The 22,027-nt window shown below is 41.8% G+C and overlaps 1 protein-coding gene across 1 annotated transcript in view; it reads right to left on the bottom strand.

The window, feature by feature from the left end:
- ANTXR1 (ANTXR cell adhesion molecule 1) overlaps nucleotides 1–22,027 on the bottom strand; it is a 197,599-nt gene that overhangs the window by 91,300 nt on the left and 84,272 nt on the right. Inside the window, exons 11-12 of the mRNA XM_081157157.1 lie at nucleotides 13,567–13,636; nucleotides 12,091–12,169 (exon numbers count right to left, since the gene is read on the bottom strand). Coding sequence (XP_081013283.1) covers nucleotides 12,091–12,169; nucleotides 13,567–13,636 — 149 coding nt within the window. The remainder of the gene's footprint in view (nucleotides 1–12,090; nucleotides 12,170–13,566; nucleotides 13,637–22,027) is intronic.

Below are 22,027 nucleotides of genomic sequence, written 5' to 3'. Positions count from 1 at the left end.
GATATTCCTGTGGTCTTCTGCTTTTTCTAATGACAGTACAAGAAACCACAGGCCATCTTGTTAAAATAATAATAAGAAAATACTACGACATTGTAAAAAGACCTTGAATTTGTATGGTTCTACTGAGATTAGCTAATAAATAGGTGAGAATGATTTGTAACTAGTATAACAATTATTTGTAAACAGAAGGGTGTGTTTTGAGGTTACTCAACAACAGATTGTTCTCAGGAGAAGTTTTAAGCACCCTCTGGTCTGAAATATCATCTCATTTGTATTAGGTGGAGGTTGGCCAATCTGAATCTCTCTAAGAGAAGCTGTCTCCAGTGTCACCAACAAAAGGTTCTCATATTTATTTTCAAAATATCAAAGCCAAACTCATTTGTTACACTTTACAGGGCTGATCGTGTTTGCCTTACCCCTTCATTAGCACACTTTTTGTTCTAGAATTACAGACTCTCTGCATAGGAAGGAATCTGAAAGCTTTTCTAGTCCAATTGCCCATCTGATGCATGAATGGCACTTACATAATTCTGCCAAGTGTCAAGTTGCCTGTGCATGCAAACAACCATACCAGGGAACTCCCTCCCTCCTGAAGCAGTCAATTAGAAAGACTAAAAACGGAGCCACAAACTGTGTCCATCACCCTATTCTACTCTTTGGATCTCTGCAGTAAAAGCAGATATACCTGTTTCAGGACAGCCTTTCAAATATTGAAAACAGTTATCAGGTCTTTCTTCATGCCTCCAGACTAAAGAGGCCCACTTCTATAGATTATTCTATATAATCTACCACATTTGGTGTTATTTTTCATATATTCAGTTTCTCTAGGCTCTCCCTGATGTGTTTTTTGTATTTAATACAATACTCGAGTGGATACTTTACCTTCACCAAGTCAGAGGTTCCATGACCTCTTTAGTCTGAGACACCGTACTTCTGTTAATTCAACCAGAAGTCAGAGTCTCTTTGGGAAGCACATCAGTGTACTGATTCTTACAGAGCCCACAACATCCGCGCAAGGAGACTCATACTGAGTACCTACTGAGTACAGGCCCTGTTCCAGCTAGTTAAAGACCAGGATGTTAGCCACATTGATCTGATCCCAAAGCTCATCTTTATTCCCACTTTTCTTCTCCAACTAAGTCTTTCCCCTGTGTTTTGCTAAGCTATGTATTTCGAAGGACATATCCCCTATAATTACAGCAAAAATGAAGGCCGCCCTTTTTCAAGGGCTGGCTATGAAACATTGAGTCACTTGTAGCCCTAGGACTGTGGATTGGTCACTTTTGGTACAAAGCTCCCTCCAGCCCAAATAATGTAAAAGTACACTGGAGCCTATTCCCTTTCCAAATGACCAAATTTATAAATCAGTGGTATCAAAAGTAATAATATTTTGTTAGTATACTTGGAGCATACAAGTGCTGGAATCATCTTCCTAAAATTTTGCTTTGTGCTTCCTTTGAATGGCTTCCCATAGCCCAAACTCCACCTTCTGTCATTCAAATCCTCTGCAAGGTCAGCCTTCTATTTCCCCTCCAGTCCAGTCTCCCCTTACTCTTCCAGGTTGTGTGAAAGGGGGACAGGTGGGTGTGGGAGCTAGTTGGACAGGAAGCGGGATGATGTTAGGGTGAAGAAATCTATAGGGGAAAACCACGGTGTGGCCCCTGGTCCTGTCCTCCTGGATTGGTTGTTGGTAAAGGACTTGTCTTCTCCAGGGGTCTCTTCTTAGAATTGCAACAACAGTTTAGGGAGGGTCTTGTTGGGGAAGACATTTTGGGCTGAGCAAATCATGAGCTGCTCATGTTATTCCTGAATGTCTAGAATGATTAGTCCAGCTCCTTTGCGGGAAGGTGCACATCTTGAGTAACTGGGTCCATTAAGGGGACAGTCCTGAGTATGCACTTGCTTGTGTCAACTTACTTATCCAAAGGTCTGTGTGGAAGCTCATCAATCTTTGGAACAGATGGGGAATTTCTGGGTGCCTGCACGATATTTGCCTTTTATACTCCAAAGTGTATAATATTTCTCTCTTGGAGTATACATCCTGCCTTGGAAGCTATGCTGTAGGAATCTGGAAGTCAAAGACTGGCTATTCTTCTTTGAGGTCTAACACTTTGCCCACAGTACTATTTCAATACATGTTGGTCCTGCTCTTTGGCCCCATTCACTGTACTTCTTTTCTTAATGAAGATACGCACATGCTTATAGCTGTTGGTATGAATCATCCATCCCAGAGTAGCTACCTATTTTGATTGATGGACTGTTTTGCTGACCTTGGAAAAGAAATAGAAGAAAAATGTCTTCTCTATTTTCTACTTTTTCTGAAGAGCAATAATTTTTTATTATGTTGGAAGGCAAGATTGCCACCACTCAACACAGGCTACTGGATTCATTCCCTACCAGGCCGGTGAAATTCAAGAAATTTTGGCAAGGGCAGGCATGCCAACTCTCTGTTTACCTAGATAGCCTAATGACTACAAAACTGGGCTGGGTTTGTATTTTCCTAAGTTATTTCAAAACAATTAGTAAGAGAATTAAACTGACTTACAAGACAGACCCAGGAAGTTGCCTAGGACAGAAGTCTGCAGACAGTTCTGCGATGTGGTCCCTGCCCTCCCTTTGCAGCTTCTCTTAGCTGCAGCCACTATAGCCTCCATCTCTGGGCTCCAGATCACCCCCTTCTGAGCCAGCCCTGATCAAGGCAGTTCATGCACCCTCAGCTTTGGCTGGTGACATTAGTAGAACTTCCATAGCCTAAGTTTCTGGTATTTCAGGGTGAGCTCAGGCTATGCCAATGTTCCCCAAGTCACACACAGCTTTTCTGTAGTTACCGTGAGACCTATTCTTTTTTTTAAAGACAAAATATATTTATTTCCTGAATGAGGAGAAATTGGAAGTTAACATCAAAACTGCATCATGTATTAAGTTTAAATTAAATATTAAAGAAACTCCAAAACATGGCAGATAAAGACGGTTTTTCCAACTGGTCCCAATAGTGTTGTCTCTGACCTTCTCTGCTGTTGCCCAACCCAACCAGTTACAGTCAAACTGGCCCAAAACACACTTTTACCCAGGCTGCACCCTTAGCTAACCCCAGTGCTTTCTTTATGACCCAGTTCACTTATCATTTCTTCTGTGATTCCTTCTTTGATTCCCCAGACACTCCACTTCATGGTGTCACTGGCTTGAGCATAGTCCATTTCTCTTAATATTAAAGCACTTATCACATTAAATTACAAATCCTTGGAGTACTTGTTTGTTTCCTATGTATTATATCTTTGTGTTCCTTGGACTAAGCAAAATGAGTGACTTAGATTCTATATTAGTTTCTCTGGTTCTGCCTGGTATCCAGCCTTGTGCTGTAGATCTTCATAAACAAGGGGCGTGCCTTGAATCTTGATCCAGCTGAGTGGGTTATTTCCAGACCCCCTTCTCCAGGTCCGAATTCCTGACAAGGGTCTCCTGCTAGTGGAGCTGGTGTTATGCTGAAGAGGTTTTTGACTGTTGCCCTGCCTGGGATCACTGGTTGTTGTTTCCCAGCTGGCTGTTTTTTTTTCTTCTTAAATCATGCTCAAGCTCCCCATGCTCCTTGGATGCACATATTGGATTACTGGCCACCCTCTTTGGAAGTCTATCCTCCAGCCAGGGCTCAGTGTGTTCTAATCCTACTTCACGCTCGCTTTCTACTCTTCCTACCAGCAGGTGCCATCATGGTCTCAGTATGACCCTTGAATAAATCCATTCATTCACTCAGTCACCGGCTATCTACTACTATGGCCAGGCATTGTGCCAGGTGCTGGGTTGCAACGGTGAACACGACGTGGCCTTTGTTTTTCCTCAAGAAGCATATGGGCCACACTGTACAAGAGAGGCAATTGATCTTTTAGTGTCTGTGCTTTCTTTACTCCAAGTCCAGTTGTTTCCAAACTGATAACCTACCTCTGTAGGGCTGCTGGAGGCCACTTTCTTGGGAGATGTTGGGAGTGATGAAGTGTTAAAAACAATACAAATGATAACTGGGCTCTCTCTTCCTGAAACAATGAGCAACAAGTATGTAGCTCAGCAGGCCTCAGTGTGAGAGGAGGAAAACAAAGAACAACTTGGACCATGGAAATGGGGCATTTGGAGAGAAAGTTTTGCAGTCTTTGTCTGGCAACACAAAATGGGAAGGTCCCTAGACTGGATGTATGGGCCAAAATTATTCTTTTAGGCAAATTCCTATTTTTATAGCAGAAAATATGATCCAAAAGAAGGAACACAAAAGAGGTTTCTCATTTTAAAATCTTGGGATTCTTAAATGAATGGAATTGGGAGTAAATCAAGAGAAAAAAATCATTTTTCTTTAATAGATTAAAAAAAAAACTTTGGAGAACAATTAGTATCAGGTAAGTAGAATGATAAGAGACCTGGATATTTATGATTTACTTGGCAAACTTACTAAAGTGCAGAATCCTGGGCTCCCTGCTAAAAAAATTCTGATTCTTTTGGGTTTCACAACCTTGGTACTATTGACATTTTGGACTGGATAATTCTTTGTAGTGGGGCAGGTTCTTTCCTGTGAGTTGTCATGTTTCTCTCTCTTTCTCTCTCTAATACCTATAGAAAAACACCAATAGTTCAGGAAAAGAACAGTTTAAATTCTTAAAAACCTGAAGGATAATATGATTTAAAAATCCTTGGGAAACAGGTTGGCACCATGTTCATCCCCACAGAAATCAAATCAAATCAAATCACACTCCAAAACCACAGGGAGTCGCGGCTCTGTCAGGGGCCACTGGAGGGTCTAGCCTGTGGTGAAATTCTCTCCGGAGCTGCAGCTCTCATGTGTCTGAAATGGTCCCTCCTCTGAAAAAATGCCCACAAACATGCTGGGCATGATAGAATACTTTAAATAATAATAGAAATTTTCTATGTGGTAATAATGCATCAACTTTAGTGAATACTTGTTTTAATTCATTCTCCTATATAGTCTAAGTATTCTCTTTATGTTACTCTTAATTGATTTACTGAGAAAACCTTTTTTTCAAAATAGTGAACGAGGTGGGTTGGGGAGCTGGGTGAAAAAGGTGAAGGGATTAAGAAGTACAGACTGGTAGTTACAAAGTAGTCATGAGGATGTAAAGTTCAACATAGAGAATATAGTCAATAATATTGTATTAACTATGTATAGTGCCACATGGGTACTAGACTTATCAGGGGGATCATTTTGTAAGTTATATAAAAGTCTAATCTCTATGCTGTACACCTGAAACTAATATAATATTGAACTTCAACTGTAATGGAAAAAAACTAGTGAAGAAACTGCTACCTAATCCCACTTGGTTTCTCACCAGGCCTAATCCAGTGGTGGTGTTTTCCCTTGTTATCCTGCAGGCAACATCTTCAAAGTTTTCTCTAGTCTGTTCCTAGGCTCATCATGGACTCAAAAGAAAGCATACCCTCTTAATCAGGGACACGTTGCCTCTTTATAATCTGCAGAACATAAATAGCAAATCTTTTCATGAGACAGGCCATTGGACTTTTACTTGGCAAGGAAAGAGAATGTCAACAGGCTAGTGAAGAGCTGTGATTCTTTGACAGACTACCATGTACCTCCAGCCCCTTCTACACTTTACCTTTAATCTTCACAGCAACCATGCAAGACAGGCCCTGAGAGAGGCTCAGGTTAACGTGCCCAAGAACACCCTGAAAAGTGGAGGGGCTAGGATTTGAAATTGGGATTTTTGACTCAATATCCTAATTTCTTAATTTCTCCATTATGATGCAATTATAGGGCAGTTCTTAAAATGACAAACTTCTTTTTGATATTTCCCTTAAAATGGCACCGTATTAGTGGTTTTCTCATCTATTGCTAGAGGCTGGGCAGAACAGAAGGCCGATTAAGACTATGGAGATGGGATGCCTTTAAATATGCTGGTAAGAGCATTTCGGCAGTTTGACCATTTTCTATAGTCATGGAGCTCAACAAAGTTTACCATTTGTATAGGAATCTTTTAGCTCTTGGATGGAAAAATCATTTTCCTGTAAAACTTCATGGAATTTCTGCTCCTGGCAGGGGCAGCAGTTATTCGTTGTGAATCTTGAAAACTTGTGACACAGTTGTCCAAATGGGCACCAAATAAAGCGAGGAAAGAAAAGCCTCGACTACATATTTTAAAATTATCTTTGGTTCCAGTTGATGCAGCTGGCAGGCTGCAACTGGCATTGACAAGACTAACCCTTTACTCAGACCCAAGGGATCTTTTTTTTGATCTAAAAACCTTGTCATCTGAACCAGCTGCTGCCCAAGAAACGAACGAAGTCCAAGGCCTCAGTTCACATTCTGGATGACCACACATCCGCCTGCTTCTCTGTTTAGCCCAGCAGTGGCTTCAGTCTTCTTAATTTGAGCTTCTGTGTAGGGCCCTGCTGGGGACTGGAGTTTTATGTTTGAATATAGGTCCCTTTGTCTGGATGAATTTGGACACTGAGTCTGTCCCCGTTAGTCACCTGGGCTTGGCTGAGTGACAAACATGTACTTCTAAGGATACATCTTGTCTTAGAAGAGTCCCTGTGTTATAACAGGACTCTGAAGCGAGCAAATAACTTTTTGGGAAGAATCTGCAACTAGTTCAGTGATTTTGACCAAGCTTCTAATATAATAACAGCTAATATTTATTAAGCACTTACTACCTGCCAGGACTTCTGCCAAGCACTTTAAAAAAAATCTTTATTTGAGAATATGCTTTTATTGATATTTAGCGGGGGGAGCGGAGAGAGAAAGAATGGGACAACAGGCCAACCAACTGAGCCACCTGGCCAGAGCTTTTAAAAAAATTAATGAATTAAGTTTATTGGGGTGACATTGGTTAACAAGACCATACAGGTTTCAAGTGTACAACTCAACAAAACATCATCTGCACACTGCATCGTGCACTCACTGCCCAAAGTAAAGTCTCTTTCGGTCCCCATTTATTCCCCCTTTCCCTCTGGCTATCACCGCACCAGTGTATGTGTGTGTGTGTGTGTGTATTTTTTTTTGCTTAATCCCTTCACCTTTTTTCACCCAGCCCCGTCTAACCCCCTCCCCTCTGTTCCATGTATCTTTGCTTCTGTTTCTATTTTGTTTATTATTTTGTTCATTAGGTTCCACATATAAGTAAGATCACATTGTATTTGTCTTTCTCTGGCTTCTTTCACTTAGAATAACATCCTCCAGGTCCATCCATGCTGTCACAAAAGGCAGGATTTCCTTCTTTTTTATGGCCGAATAGTATTCCATTGTGTAAATGTACCATGTCTTTTTTTTATCCACTCATCTACTGATGGGCATCTGGGTTGTTTCTAGATCTTGGCTGTTGTAAATAATGCTTCAATGGACGTATGGGTGGATAAAGTCTTTCAAATTACTGTTTGCGGTTTCTTCAAATACAGTATATTGCTAGAAGTGGAATCACTGGGTCAAAAGGCAGCTCCATTTTTAATTTTTTTGAGGAACCTCCATACTGTTTTCCATAGTGGCTGCACCAGTCTGCATTCCCACTAACAGTGCACAAGGGTTCCCTTTCTCCACACCCTCACCAACACTTGTTTGTTGATTTATTGATGACAGCCATTCTGACAGGAGTAAAATGACATCTCATTGTGGTTTTAATTTGCATCTCTCTGATGATTAGTGATGTTGAGCATTTTTTCATATGTCTGTTGGCCATCTGTATGTCCCCCTTGGAGAAGTGTCTACTCAGGCCCTTTGCCCATTTTTAAATTGGATTGTTTGTTTTCTTGGTGTTGAGTCGTATATGTTCTTTATATATTTTGGATACTAACCCCTTATCAGCTGTATCATTGGCAAATATGTTTTCCCATACAGTGGGTTCCTTTTTCATTTTGTTGATGGTTTCTTTTGTTGTGCAAAGCTTTTTAGTTTGATGTAGTCTCATTTGTTTATTTTTTCTTTTGTTTCACTTGCCCTCGGAGACATATTAGGGAAAATATTGCTATAAGAAATGTCTAAGATTTTTACTGACTATGTTTTCTTCTAGAATCTTTATGGTTTTGAGACTTATATTTAAGTTTTTAATCCATTTTGAGTTTATTCTTGTATATAGTATAAGTTGGTAGTCTAGTTTCATTTTTTGTACATCTGCCCAATTTTCCCAACACAATTTATTGAAGAGACTATCTTTACCCCATTGTGTGTTCTTCCCTCCTTTGTCAAATATTAATTGACCATAAAGGTGTGGGTTTATTTCTGGCCTCTCTATTCTGTTCCATTGATTTGTATGCCTGTTTTTATGCCAGTATTATGCTGTTTTGATTACTATGGCCTTGTAGTATAGTTTTATATCAGGTAGTGTGATACCTCCAATGATGTTACTTCTTCCTATCCATGAACACGGTATATTATTCTATTTATTTGTATCTTCCTCAATTTCTTTCTTCAATGTCATATACTTCTCTGAGTACAGGTCTTTTACCTCCTTGGTTAAATTTATTCCTACGTACTTTATTTTTTTTGTTGCAATAGTAAATGAGATTGTTTTCTTAATGTCTCTTACTGATAGTTTGGTGTATAGAAATGCCACAGATTTCTAAATATTAATTTTGTATCCTGCTATTTTACCAAATTTATTTATCAGTTTTAGTAGATTTTTTTGGTGAAGTCTTTAGGGTTTTCTATATACAATATCATGTCTTCTGTAAATAATAACAGTTCTATTTCCTCCTTTCCAATTTGGATGCCTCTTAATTCTTCTTGTCTGATTGCTGTGGCTAGAACTTCTAGTACTATGTTGTATAGAGTGGTGAAGGCAGACATCCCTGTCTTGTTCCTGTTCTTAAGGAAAACACTTTTAGTTTTTGCCCACTGAGTATGATGTTTATCATATATGGCCTTTATTATGCTGAGGTATAATCCCTCTATTCCCACTTTGCTGAGAGTTTTTATTATAAATGGGTGCTGGATTTTATTAAATGCCTTTTCTGCATCTATTAATAAGATCATGTGATTTTTGTCTTGCAGTTTGTTTATGTGATGTATCACGTTTATTGATTTGTGAATATTGTACCAGCCTTGCATCCAGGAAATAAATCCCACGTGTTCATGGTGTATGACCTTTTTAATGTATTACTGGATCCAATTTGCTAATATTTTGTTGAGTATTTTAGCATCTGTGTTCATCAGGAATAGTGGCCTATAATTTTCTTTCTTTCTAGTGTCTTTATCTGGTTTTGGAATTAGGATAATGCTGGCCTTGTAAAATAAGCTTGGGTGTCTTCCCTCCTCTTGAATTTTTTGGAATAGTTTGAGAAGCATAGGTGTTAGTTTTTTGAATGTTTAGTAAAATTCATCTTGGGGCCATTCTTGATTCCTCTCCTTTCAAGCCCTACATCTAATGGTTCAGGGAAACCATTAGCTTTGTCTTCAAAATATATCAGATGCTGACCACTTCTCTCATCTCCATTGTTCCTTTCTGAGTCAAGCTGCCATCATTTCTGGCCTAAAATATTGCCATACCTTCCTAACTAGTGACTGTCCTTCCATCCTTGTCTTCCCACAGGCTGTTCCAGCAGCCAGAGTGATCTTTCAAATATAAATCTGATCATGCTGTGCTTCTGTGCAAAATCCAAAGTTCTCACCAGACCCTCCACTCTCCATCCCTTTTATCTCATTGTCATTGCTCTCTTCACTAGTGCTCTTCCAGTGACTGATCATCAGCCTTCCTGCTCTTCCTTGAACACACCAGCTGCCTGGTCTTGGGGGGATGTGTGTGTCTAAGCACTGGGGCTCTCTGTTTGGCATGTTCTTCCCCCAGTAGCCTCACAGTCAACTTCAAAGTCTCTACTGAAATGCCACCTTCTCAATGTATCTCTATCTACATTACACTCACTCAAGAAGTACCAAATCCCCTTACTCTGCTTTATTTTTAAAATAGAATATATTATCTTTTAATGTAGTGGGTGATTCATTTGTTATGTTTCTTGTTTACTATCTGCCTTCTTTTTCCTCCCCCTCTCTACTAGACAGAGATTTCTGTCTGTTGTGTTCTCTGATGTATCCCAAGCACCCAGGACAGTGCCCAGCACATTGTGCATGATCAATGAATATTTGTTGAATAAATGAATAAATGGACCTGTATCTCAAATCTTAGGGTGGTTGTAACTTTGTTGTAGACATACAGCATTCTCAAATGCAAAGGGGAATAATGCAGAAGATGTTATGAGGTGGTGTTGATCCAGGGTCAGTTTTCCAGAAAACTTAAGACATGCACTCAGATGAAGATGTAAGGTGTAAATGTAGGCTGGAGTGAGTTGGGAAAATGGCAGAGGGACTTTACTCAGTTTTTTTCATTTTGCAGTACATTAGTAATTAGTGTTAATTAGTAGTACATTAGCAGTTTTGCAGCACATTTTGCAGTACTTTCTTCTTGGCTTACAGGCTCAGGACTTAAATTTTTAGTCCTGTTTCTGCCATAACACAGGTTTGGTTCTGAGGTATTTCCCCTTCTCATTTCCCTGCCCTCGAGGCCTCAAGGTCATGGCTGTTTCTCTGGTATGATCAAACAAAATGAGAAATACAGGCCCAAATTGTTGGATCATTCAGAGCAGGGAGGAATCTGGAATGAAGTTGTTAGATTTGGGGTATTTTAATAATTTCCTGAAGGTTGGCAGGTTCCAAAGGGTCAATTTCTAAAGGAACCAGACAGGGTACATTTGAAGAAATTTCACTGCTTGTGCACACAGTTTTCGTATTTGGTCTCCAGATTTGATGTCCCACTGACAGATCCTTGAGATGCAGACATTTCTCAGACACTTGTTTGTGATAAACCTAATTGCTATGGTCAAATAAAACTTCCCTCTAGTCTGTATCCATTGCACTGGATGACACTGCTTTCAAGAAAACTGGTTTGCTCTTAACACAGGATGAAAAGTGTGTGGGAGGGGTGGAAAGGCCAGAGGTGGGAGGGAGTGTTGTCTGTCAAGAGGCCTGACTTCCTGCTCACTTATTTTGCCTGGTTTCAGTGCTGCCTGCCCTCTCTCCTCCAGCTGTGATGGTGTTAAGGACACAAACCCCAATTCCTGAGGGGTTCTAACAACATGTCCTCCAAAGGCCGGCCAAGAATTGATCATAGCATCTGCCTAAGCTGACCATCAGGTCAAACACATTTGTCTCTAGAATGATCTAAAGGAAAAAGTGCATTTGGCTGCAGAATCTGAATATTCAAACAAAAGTTATTTTGGAAATGCTCGTGTCAGGGGCTGGGGTCTCTATACAAGCTGACCAAGCCCTGACTGCCCTCTGATGAGCTAAACTCCTGAGATGCTGACAGTGGGCAGGAGCAAGTACACAGGCCAAGGTATTCTCAACCATAGCCTTGGAACTACCAATCTAGGGCCCAGCCCAGACTATTTCAATTGGTCTGGCACGAGGCCAGGGTGTCACTATTTTTTAAACGCTCTCCAGGTGATTTTATGTATAACCAGAAGCCAAAACTACTTGACAGCAGGATCTATAGAAGGGGCATCGGAGGAGCTGGCAAGGAGTACGCAGTCCCTACTGCTGCCTCCCAATCCCTATGGCATAGAGCCCCTTTCTCCCCTTTCCTGCTTCATCAATTTTCCATTTTCTCCTGGATTGTTTCCATACCGTACAAACAAGCTTCGGTTTCTTCCATTCTAAATAAAAGACTCTCTTTATACTCTTTATATATCTTTCTTCAGTTACTGCCCATTTTCCTGCTCCCCTTTAGAGAAAAACTCCCTCCGACGTGCTTTCTGTGTATACTGTCCAATTTCTTTCTGTGCATTTTCTCCTAAACCCGCTTCATCCAGACATCTCCCCTTACTGCTGCACAGACACGGGCCCAGAGCCTTGCTAACTGGTCATGCCAGTGCATTCAGGTCTCACCCACAGTCACAGGAATGGGGAACCTGGAGAAGCCGAACACAGGTATTCCTGATACACCGCAGGGCGCGGCACGCCCCTCACCCAGCCCATAGTTGGCCCAGCAGTGTCAGGATGAAAGCTCAGTGAACAGAATGCAAACCAGACAGCTTTCCAGGGAGATGAGAATGACAATGAAAACTTTGGTAAAAAGAAAGGTGATGACTTACACAATGTGTAGTGGTGATGATGACAGAACTGGAGATGAAAGACAGGCCATCGTTCATGCTGACCTGGAGTGCGGCTTTCCTGAAAAGACAACAAGGGAACCATGGGGTCCGTGGGGCTAAGAACCGGACACATTGGTCCCCTGTGTGCTCTGCTCAGAACTACCCTTCGGACTAGTCTCTTCCCCTGAGGGCCTTAGCTGTCTTCTTTGTAAAATGTGGAGCATGGACTCTAGGACCCCTCCTACCTCTAACATTCCAGGGAGATGTCAGGATACGCTTGGCTGGCATATCAAGGCAGTGCCTTCAGCCCTTCTTGCATTGCAGCAAATTGCACTGAATGTGCAAAGCCTGCTTCCACTTAATTTACTTGTCACATTGTAGTAAGGTGAAGGATTCTTTAAAAATGGTCCAAATCAGTGGGGCTAAATGGATCAAGCTATAAACCTAATGTTCTGTTGTCTTTATCTGGATTCTCAGAGATCTGATTCTGGTGGGGGTAGCTTTGTTACTACCCAGCAAACACAGAAGCATAGTAACAGATGAACTAATTTGCCTTCTACCTTTTATCTAGATGAGACTCACTGCAACAGGAGCTTAGCTTGCATTTTGCAGGAAGGACACTATTAATTTGTAGAATCAGTGGAATGAATGAATCACAGACTGATGTTAGGCAACCAGAGTTGGAGGCTTACAATTTGAACAAATGATTAAAGGCACAATTCAGAGGAAAGAGTTTAGCATTTTTTTCCTTAAAGCCACCATTCTATCTTCAGCCTGTTACAGACACATTCACAGAGTAGCTAGTTTCTTCTGGTGACTATTTTTGATGACATTTCACTAGCACTTATAATTGCACCATCATGACATTTCCCCCATAAGTTAGTGCAGGGAGCCTTGTGCACTCTGGGTGAACACTGTATGCTCTGCAGAGGAGCAGAGGAAGGAGCACTGAGCTTGGCTTCCAATGGTCTGAATCTGGGCCTTGAACCATTTGTGGACCCACTTAGCCTTTCCAAGCTTTCTTATCTCTACAGGGGTAATAATCATCTGGCAGGGCAATTATGATGACAGGGCAAAGTAATGTATGTGAGAGTGCTTTGGGAAGTGTGAGAGCTTTCTGGGACATAGTTGTGATTAAGCCAGACAGACCTTGGTTGGTGCCCAAATGCTTCCATTTACTGCTGTGTGACCTTGGGCAAGCTCCTTAAATTCTCAGCCACAGATTCCATCCACATCTGTAAAACTGGGAAGATGTGAGTATCTTGTTTGTCGGAAACTTGGGAGGGTGAAGTGGGACACCCTTTGTAAAACATTTATCCCTGTGCTTGGTTCACTGTAAGTATCGTTCATCATCATTACTTGGAGGAGTCTAGAGAAAGGCCCCATTATGACAATGAAGGGACACTGTTTTCTTTTCCCTTTGTCCCCTCTCCCTTCTCTCTTCTCCCCGAGGCTCAGTTGCTAGTGGAAACTTACATGCCAACTTCTTTTAAGACAGGTGCTGGACACAGCAAATACGTATCTTCCACAGCAAAGGGCTTTTCATCTGTAAAAAGGAAGTCACTGGATTAAGAGGAGTGAGGCAAGTTTATGACTTCAAATTCAGTGATTCCTAAAGACCATCAGCCAAGTCCTGGGAGACACTAGAAAAGTAATAACTGTTTGAAATAAAAACTCATTTTGAGCTGTAAAATCCACTCAAGGTCTCCTGCTTGAATATTAGTCTCTGATCCTGTATGTCCAGTTGAGTCCATCAGCAAACAGAGACCAAGTTCTTACCATAGACCAGGCATAATTGAGGAGAAATAAGAAAATATTAGGCTGGTCCTCAGGGAGCTTCAGGTCTAAGTCTAGTTTGAGAGAAAAGCCATATTCATGGGAAAAGTTCACTGACAAACACAAGAAGTGGCTAAGCCAAAATAGCATTTGGCTTCAGAAGTCAAAGAGCTCGCTTTAGGTGCATGACAAGGCAAGATCTCAGGGAACACAAAACTCGAGCTGTGCTTCAGGGGAGAGATGGGGAAGAAGCATTTCTCTTGGGAGGGATGGCATGGGCAAAGACAGAACCAATGAAAAATAGGTTCCAGGGTAGGACATAAATGGGATTTGAAAAGATCAGTATAGGAAGAAGTTAAGTTTAGTCCGAGTTATTTGAGTTAGACTGAGGGAAAAAATGTTGCTGGTTTTTGGGGAAAAACTCAAAGGGGTGAGTTTTAGAAGTTTTAGCTGTTGCAGCTATGAGAGATGGATTAGAGTGGGGGCACCCAGGAGGTGGTGAAATTCTTGCTCTTATCTTAGGAGAAAGAAGCTGAGAAAAGCTTAAGCAGCTTTAATCAAAAACTCGTTAAGAACTTCGCTGTGTTCCAGATTTTGGGGCCAGAAGCAGGGCTGAAGAGTTACTAAACTCAGTATATAGAAGTCACTCCTTCATATATTATATGGAGTATGTGAATGTTGAATTATAGTATATATACACAACATAGTATATACACAAACACACTATACTTCAGCATTTATTGGGTACATACTCTGTACAAAAGACAATGATAGGACCTGTAGGTGATACAAAGATGAATAATATGTGTCCCTTTAATTAAGCTGTTAATACAAATACCTACATTAGAAGATAGAAAGAATATATATATATTCTTTCCATAGCAAGACGATATTCTGCTGTTGGCATTTGCTGTGAAACTGATGTTTCTTAATGACATTTGAATGTGGCTGGCACTAAACACTTGCCCGCATGGAGATTAGAGAGCCCCATGCCTTCCATGCCTGGATTTAAGGATCAGAGACACCTGGGATGGGAGTTAAAGGACATATCTGAGTGCTAAGCACAATGTCCTCATGGAAGGAAGAGGAAGAGAATGGCCAGTTACAGTATTCCCCTGATGTCTAGGGAAATTATCAGTATGAAAAGTTAGGGAAGTAATTTCATGTCATGCCATGTCATTCATTCATTCATTCATTCATTCATTCATTCATCTATCCATCCAACAAATATTTATTGAAGGACTACTATGTGCTAGAAACACAGGCTCTGAGAAGAGAAACGTGGCCTCTGGATTTTATAGGAGTCACAGGGGAGATAGTTATTAAACACATTCATTTTTATTAAAAAAATTCTTTTGAATGTCTACCAGGTGCCAGACACTGTGCTAGGCCTCACACTGAACAAAAGAAATGAAGCACCTCACTCAAGGAGCTGACATGCTGGTAATTACACAAATTACTATGTAATTATAATTGTGGTGATAATAAAGAAGGGGAAGGAGGGGGCCTGCTCTCGTCTGGAAGGTCAGGAACGGCCTCCCTGAGGAAAGGCTGTGGAAGCTGAAGGCCGGATGAAAGGGAGATGGAGTGGGAGGGAGGCCGCCCTGCAGAGATCCTGGGGCAGGAAGGAGCCCAGACCACTGGAGAGCTAAAAGAGAGCCAACAGGCTGTTAGATTAGAGTGAGATGAGGGCTCAGCATGAGACTAGAAAAGGCAGCAGGGCCAGACGGCCAAGGCCTTGTAGACCATGGTGGGGTTCTGGGGATTTTTCCTAAAAGCAACCGGCAGCTAGCTAGTGGAGGTTCCCCTCCAATTTAGAATTAGCTTTGGCAGGTTATGGAATGTTGCCAGAATAGTGAGGGTGTGTTGAGTAAAATTATGAATCTTATGACGACAGTGGTCGATCACCCAGACCCTGAACTGAGTGTTATTATTTTCAAGATGCCTTTTTGTCTATGGTGACAATAATGACAGGGGCAGGCTGCATGTGGGTACTCTCTAAGGGCTCCGTGTACATCACATAACTGAAAGGGAAGCTTGGATTCATATCCAGGCAGTCTGCCTGCCATCTCTTGATAAGAACCACGCTTTATCTCCTTCACAGTGACCTTGAGAACTAAGACAGGGTTCATTAGGCTCACCTTCCAGGTGCAAAACGGAGGCTCAGCGAGGCAGCAGTGACCCATGGTGGCACAGCGAGTCAGAGGCAAAGCAGGGCCGGAACTGAGTTCTCCACCACTCTTTCCTCCTCAAAGCCCCTCCGTCCCAGGAAAGGCTTGTATTAGAGAATAAACTGAAATCGGGACAGGCGTGGCTGACTAGAACCTACACTGATTTTCTTTTGGCCATGGCTTATCCTACTGTACATGTACTAGTAATACCTGGGTGTGCGGATTGCTGCCCACGGAGCCTGCTCACAGAGCCACAGAGCAGCCACAGAGCAGCCACAGAGCAGCCACAGCAGGCCTCATGACTCCTGGCTGCATTCCGTGGGAAGAGCTGGGTCACCCCGAGGAGGGCCTCCAAGTCAGTGCACTGCAGTGACATGCCGGGGACACTCCAGGACCTGGCATGCCCCTGTGCTGTGTTAGTGCCCAGGCTCACTTCCTGGGCTTTCTCTGCACAGCTCCTGTCCCTTCCCTCTGTCCCAACCAGAAAGGAGGGAAAGGATGAGATTGGCCTAGTCAAGTAGACATTTCTCTTTCTCTCTCCTTTCATTTTCCTTTCCTGCCTGGGAGTCCAAATATTTCTGGAGCAAAGCAGAGGAAAGCCTGGCTGGGAGGGCTGAGGACTTTGCCGAGCCTGCAGGAGGGGCCTGACACAGCCTTCCATCAGTTTATCAGCTTCCGAGGCTGTGGGCCCGCTCTGGGGAGCTGGCATTTTCTGCTCGGAGAGGAATTGTTTAGTTTGGAGCCTGTTTTCACTTTACCACAAAAATGAGTGACTTTTTTCCCCTTCTCTCTAAACAAAGGAGGACCATTTGGTTTCCATAACTCAAATCATCTGACTCCTTCCTGGAAAGTCCACTTGGGAAGCAGGGCACAAAGCCTTCCTCCTGGGCTCGGCCACATTTGGTTCAGGTGCCAGGCCAACCTCGCTGCCACCTTTGTGGAGCTGTGATGTGTATGGGGCCATGATCCACTCTGAAGATGACTGAGGTCCGGGGTCCTCTGTCCACCAGGCAGCAGCCATTTCGCGGCGTGTAGCACTGAGTGGGGGCAGGGCCAACAAGGACCAGGATCTAGCACCAGCACGTGGCTTGTTTGCAACGGCAGAAAATTAGGGAGGGGCAGGAGTTGGAAACCAGAAGTTAGGGGAATTTTTAGATGATGTGTAAATATAAATTTGTTTGTCTTTTACCAAAAAAATTTAAAATTCAGTGCATACCCATGACAGGTTAATCTGATGCATTTGTCTACAAGACTCTGATAATCAAACAAACTTGATTTAAATACGGATTTGGGGAACAATGAATGTCATTATGCCAAACTGCCAAACACGCCAAGCTTGAGAGCTGGGCATCCCTGAGATGAGTGCAGAAAGCACAGCATGGGGCAGGGTAGCCTTCGGGGTCAAGCAGATCCAGGTTTAAATCCCTGGTCTTCTTTACCAGTGGGTGACTGGGGACAAGTTGCTCATCTGTAAACGGTGATGATGACATCATTGCACAGGGTTGTGTGGGGAGTAAATAAGAGTGCATGAAAGTATACACCGCGTTACTTGGCACTTAATAAATATTCAGTTAATATTATTCAACATTATCACATGAGCATCCACACCTTTAGAATAGTCTATGTGAATGTGTGCTTTAAAATCAGAGGAACTAAAGATTGAAATTTCCCAAATCTCTGATTGCTTAGTTTATTGTTTTATCAAACTAACATCTTTTTAGGCATTATAAATTCCTAGGAAATAAAAAGTTTTAGTGAATGTTTATGTGTACATATATATGTTTACACACACATATATATACACACATATACACATACATCTGTATCCACACATTATGTCTATATTTCTATATCTAATTTATATCTATATCATCATCTATATCAGTGATTTTCAACCAGTGTGTTGCAAGAATTTTTAAAATATACAATACTTGACTATTCAGTCAGGGGCACTGACCTCTTTTCCCTTAGACTGTCAAATAAAAAAATGACAACAGCCAACACAACAATAGTCATCTGATGTGCATGAATCAAAATTATACCTATTTTTCTGTCAGATCAGTAAAAATATATTTTTTGGTGTGCCACAGAATTTTAGTAATTAGTGTATGTGTGCCCTGAGATGAACAAGGTTGAAAATCGCTGATCTATAGCTATACCGATTTTGTCTAACACTATATACCCATGGTATCACTTGACATTATTGTTTTTTTTATTATTTACAATTTGGGAAACTCAGGCTCTGAGAGGTTAGGTAATTGAGTCAGTAGTAAATGTCAGAGCTGGAATTCAAACCCAGGTTTTGTTGAGACAACTTGCCCAAGGTCAACCCAACTAGTTTTTCTACAGATGTAATTTAAACCAGTTAGCATTTAATATTGTCACAGTCGCACAGCTTGTTTTATGATGTAGCCTGAAGCACCCTAAAGCTGAGTCTATTTACACCTGACCACTTTGGAGGCAAATGGCCAAGACTCCCCAAGGTTAAAGTGGGATAAGAGTAGGAAGCATGTTTCCTATGAGAGGGGACCAGGGTTGAAAAACTCTGTGATGAGGTTCAGGCCCTGATCTACTATAATGAACCCATGTTCCAGAGCCATACAGCCAAATGTGTACATTCCAGGGTTTGGACCTTGGATCAATGCAATTCTTTTCAGACTGGTAAAGAACTTCCCAAAATTCTTCACTGCATTTGGTGACTGTCTAATGGATTTGGGATAAAACCAGGATTAAAATTCATTAGCCAATTCAAACACCAATCACAGTGAATCCTTTTATAGGGCTGATTAAATAATTCAAATACTTTTCAGGTCTTGGCAATCTTTTCTTGATATAAATATTTATTTCTGACCAAAAGGAAAAGAAAAATAACCCTTAGTTTTATCTGGGGATGCTTGCTGAAAGTCTCCAAAAGCTGATGTAAGCTCCAAAGTAGAGTTTACATTCCTACTGTGAACAAAATAGTGGAGGCGAGGGACTAAATGAGCTCACCCTGCTCTTTCTCCCAATCTCCCCTGGGTCGAGGGAGCATTTTTATGGCATCCCTGAGCCAAGTATAACTGTTCAGCACCAAATTATCAGCTAGTTTGGGAATGTGTCTCTGAATGAGAACAGAAAGGCTAGAGTTAGGCTGGATGTTTCTACCCTTTCACTGCCTTCAAAAGTAGCCAGCTTTAAAAATAAGTTAGGCTTTTCAAATATTGTGCAAAAACCTGAAATAAAATCACATTCCTCAGGACTCCAGGTTGGTGAATTTCAAAGCATCTAGGTTGAGCTTTCTGGAGCCCCAAACAGAAAAAAGGTTGTGGATTTCCCCACTGGGGCTCCTGCAATGACAGTTCACAAACTTGGGAGTTCTGCAAAGCTAAAAGAGATCCATTGCTTAGAGTAGAAAGAAACTAACATTTATTGGACATGTACTATGTGTCAGGCCCTGGGCTGGAAGGTTTTCATAGGTGGTGAGATAATAAGCCTATGGATTTTTTTTGTTAGAAGACATTAAACTCTCCATCAGGGGACAAAGCAGAAATTATGGAAGTGGAGAGAGTAGCTTCTACTTGGAAAGGCTGAACAGTGGTTCTGAGTTTGGAGCAATGAGAACCAAGAGTCAAAATAGAATAGGGAGAGATGGTAGTGAAGTGCAGGTGGGTGGGGCCAAGTTGGGAACAGTCCTTAGAACATAAAATATCCATTGTAGTGTCCTCTCCTGCCCAGCCGAAGCCAGAAGGATGCCTATAACGTGGCAGAACCAAGCTGGCCACCATCCTTTCCCTCAGATATGACCCATACCTACCTACCCCTTTCCTGGCCTGGAGTTGTTGCAAGATTTCATTAGAAGCCCTCACTGTCTAGTGACTATGAGATTAGGCAATGAGCTTGGCCAACAGGTTCCAGGTAAGTTCCCTGGCTTATACCTAACTATTTCACCAGTTCCTATTTGTTATAGGTACCACGGACACATCTTTTGGTTTCCCTTCCTGTTCTCTAGGGCAGGTTGGAGAAAGATGAAGATTAATGGGCATATTAGGAGCCTGCGCTCTGGTGTCCCATCACAGCTCTGCCACCCACTGGCTACGTAGCCCTGTCTGTAACCCAGAGTTCTCACCTATAAGATGGGAACAATACTAATTTCATAGGTGGTTATACATTTTAATGAGGTGATGTGATTAAATGCTCAATACTTCATAAGCACTTGACATATGTCAACTGTTATTAGTAAAGTAGGGCACTTCTGGGCCCACTGTCTGAGGCACCTGTAAAACACAAGATGTGAATGTGTGTGCAAACTGAGTAGGTCTTGCAGCTTATCAACTGTGTTGTCTTAGGGCTATATGGTATAGGTGTGATAAGAAGAAAGTCCTCTACCCAGAAAGGATCTGTGGACATGTACATAGTGTAATGGTTCTCCAACAGGGGTGATTTTGTTCTTCAGGGGACAGTTGACAATGTCTGAGACATTTTTGGTTGTCAAACTGGGGGAGGAGTATTATTGGCATTTAGTAAGTAGAGACCAGGGATAGTGTTAAATACCTTTCAATGCACAGGGCATCCCTCTACCCTCACCAAAGAATTTTCTGGCCAAAAATGTTGAGAGTGCCAAGGTTAGAAATCCTGGTATGACTACCATGGCTTTATATCTTTCTTTGGCCCCTTGTAGAGAGTCCTACAGATATTATGGGTGGTTCACAGCCCCCACGGTACTGGTAGAATGCTCAGGAAAGTTCAGAGGTGTTATAGGATGATGGGTAGAGGAGGTAGAGAGCGTAACAGTTCAAGGGCCACTGGAAGCCACCTGGTTGGAGTAAGGAAGAGAGAGTTCCTTGGTAAATTCCTCCATGCAGGTTTCGATGGGTCCAGGTTTGCCTAGATAGCTGGCACAGCACCAGAGCCACTCTGCATGGTGGGGCTGTATAACTGAAATGGGGTGCTCCAGAAGTGGGGCTTAGATTGCTGCTGAGGTTCTGAGCTGCTGTGGGTGGGAAGGTTATAGAGTCAGAACACCTTACCTATAAATAGCAATATAGGACTTAGCTGAATGCAGTCTTAGAAGAAAATGAAGTGGGTTATCTGGGTCACTGTGTACATGAGGATCAAGATTACATGGTGGACCCAGGAGAGAAAGTATAAGGTGAGGGACCATGAGTCTATTCCCAACGGAGCTAAGGGACAGGAGGCAGCAGCCCTGCCAGTCTCTGGATTGTCTTTTTGGGGCTTACATTTTTCCTAGTTCCACACAAGGTTGTGATCCTCACAGTTATGGGCATACCAGCTTTTAGAATTGGTCTTCAGTCCAGCTAATCTGGTTTCTTACAGTTACTGTTATTTTTATTAATTATAAAAGTAACACATGTTTAGTGTGAGAAGTTGAGAAATACAGAGAGGTATACAAAAAGAAACAAAATCCTTGGCAGTCCTAATTTCCAGTGATAAACGTTGTTAATGTTTTGGGGTACACTATTCAGATTTTTTCCATGCATATTGTTTTTTTACATAATTGGAATCATATTGCACAAAATGTGATGGCATTTGGCATTCATCTCTATCTGAAGTTAACAGGGGCAGTTTTAGGTGTTGCATGGAAATGACATGAAGATAATGGGGCTCAGGGCTCTTGCAAAACACTTTATCCTTTCAATAAATCTACACCAAAAATTCTTGACTGTTGACATTTATAAAACTTACAAATTATTTTCTAAGCAAAACATCAACCTTTAAAAATTTTCTAAGCTTGAAGTCCGAATAAGTGGTGCACTCAAGACAGCTGCAATTGACTAAGGATAAATATACTTTTTAAAGCTTTGTTTTTCCTTGGTTGAAGACAATTCGGGATTCATGCACAAGGTATGTGTCTCCTGACACACAAGCTTCTGCAGCTGTGCACAATTAGGTTTGGAAGGGTTTTACCTTGGAACTGGGATTGAGGAGCAAGTCTACAAAGATGGCCAAAGCCTTCCACACAATCATGGCCATGAACTAGGCAAATACTGGCT

This window comes from Miniopterus schreibersii (assembly GCF_964146895.1).
Source record: "Miniopterus schreibersii genome assembly, chromosome: 13".
Taxonomy (NCBI): Eukaryota; Metazoa; Chordata; class Mammalia; order Chiroptera; family Miniopteridae; genus Miniopterus; species Miniopterus schreibersii.
Note: the sequence above shows the minus strand (reverse complement) of the source record. Positions and strands in the feature narration are given on the sequence as shown.